This window comes from Coffea eugenioides, chromosome 3 (assembly GCF_003713205.1).
Source record: "Coffea eugenioides isolate CCC68of chromosome 3, Ceug_1.0, whole genome shotgun sequence".
NCBI lineage: Eukaryota > Viridiplantae > Streptophyta > Magnoliopsida > Gentianales > Rubiaceae > Coffea > Coffea eugenioides.
This window is the reverse complement of record NC_040037.1, coordinates 31,496,768-31,498,260: the sequence shown is the minus strand read 5'-3', so window position 1 is coordinate 31,498,260 and position 1,493 is coordinate 31,496,768. Positions and strand designations below refer to the sequence as shown.

The 1,493-nt window shown below is 37.0% G+C and overlaps 1 protein-coding gene across 1 annotated transcript; it reads left to right on the top strand.

The window, feature by feature from the left end:
- The first annotated feature begins 462 nt into the window (after positions 1 to 462).
- On the top strand, positions 463 to 822 carry LOC113766416 (probable ubiquitin-conjugating enzyme E2 24). The gene has a single exon (XM_027310610.1). It carries the CDS (start codon positions 463 to 465, stop codon positions 820 to 822), a length of 360 nt encoding a protein of 119 aa, XP_027166411.1.
- The last annotated feature ends 671 nt before the right edge of the window (positions 823 to 1,493 follow it).

Genomic DNA, 1,493 nt, shown 5'->3' with positions numbered 1-1,493 from the left:
TGCAAGAATGGAAGATTCTCGAGGAGAACTTACCTGAATCAATCTATGTTAGGGTTTATGAAAAACAAGATAAATCTTCTTAGAGCTGTGATCATTGGAGCTTCGGGAAAACCATACCATGATGGTCTTTTTTTTTTCTTTTTACTTAGCATTCCCTTCTGATTATCCCACGTCACCTCCTCGGGTGAATTTTCTTTCACATGGAATGAGATTGAATCCAAGCCTACACGGATCGGGCAAAGTTTGTCTCAGCTTGCTAAATACATGGGATGGACAAGGCAAAGAGATATGGATACCCGGAGAATGTACTATACTTCAACTCCACTGTCCATCCAAGGCCTTGTACTGAATGAGGAACCGTTCTTTGATGAGCCACATTACTAGAATTAACACAAGAATCCAGCTTATCGAAATCAATCAAGGGCATATACTGATAATGCTTACCTTCTTTCTTGCAAACTGATGCAACTTCTCATGGAACAACCACCGAACACTATTGAGGGTTTTGCAGGTAATTATTTTTCTCAACGATCACATATTATATTAGCTGCTTTTAATGCCTACAAGAATGGTGAATCTATGGTGGGAAAGTATCAGTTGTCTTCTTGTGATTCAACTAAAGTCTCGCCAGATTTCAAGAAGTCCATGGATACATTGTATCCAAATCTTATCAAAGCCTTTACCAAAATAGGAGCTTTGGGTCAAGAGGAGAATAATAGTTCGCGAAAAGCTAAATCCAAGTCTAGGAAATCCAAGCGCACAGCTGTCATTCCCAAAAGTGAACTTAGGAGAAGTGCAAGATTGAAGTTGAAGAAAGATTGATTCATGACTCTTGAGCAACAATTAGGGAGAGGTTTTTCATTTTTTGTTGTTAATGGACATAACATCACTAATGCAAAAGCATTATAGGTCCATATTTCCTCGTGTAAAGTACTCTTTACACTTTCATTGCAGCAAAATTTAATCATCAATTATGAGCTACTTTTCCTTTTTTTTTCTTTTGTTTCTCTTTAGCAAATAGTGATGCCTCAATTGTTAGGGTAGAATATAGATGTTCTATACTCCTCTCTGTCTTTGAACTTGATTGATTTGGAAAGGTTGTTGCTTCAAGGTATTATTATGTGGTAATTTTTCATCCTTATACTTGCATCATACTACAGTTTTTATGGTAATTGGGGGTGGCATACTTGATTGATTGGACCCGTTTGGGCTGGTGATGGTTCAGTCCTCTCCGAATTGTCCTTGAGTCTCTTCAAGTCTCCCTTTCCCTTAGTATAGAGTAGTATAGGTCTATTGTGTCAAGTAAAAAAAAAAGACACTACATTGCTTTAACAATTATTTATGACAAAAATGCCACCCCTAACCTTTTTTATTTCGATTTTATATTAAAGACAAAATCACTGATTGGCTATATTACTTCTATGTATTGGACTTTTCCCATCATAAGGTATGCTTCTCCCGTGTTCGGGCTGCTTTTGCAAAATTGACATATT

Excerpts from the sequence above, each read along its gene's own strand:
- LOC113766416 (XM_027310610.1), top strand. The coding sequence starts at position 463 with ATGCAACTTCTCATGGAACAACCACCGAACACTATTGAGGGTTTTGCA.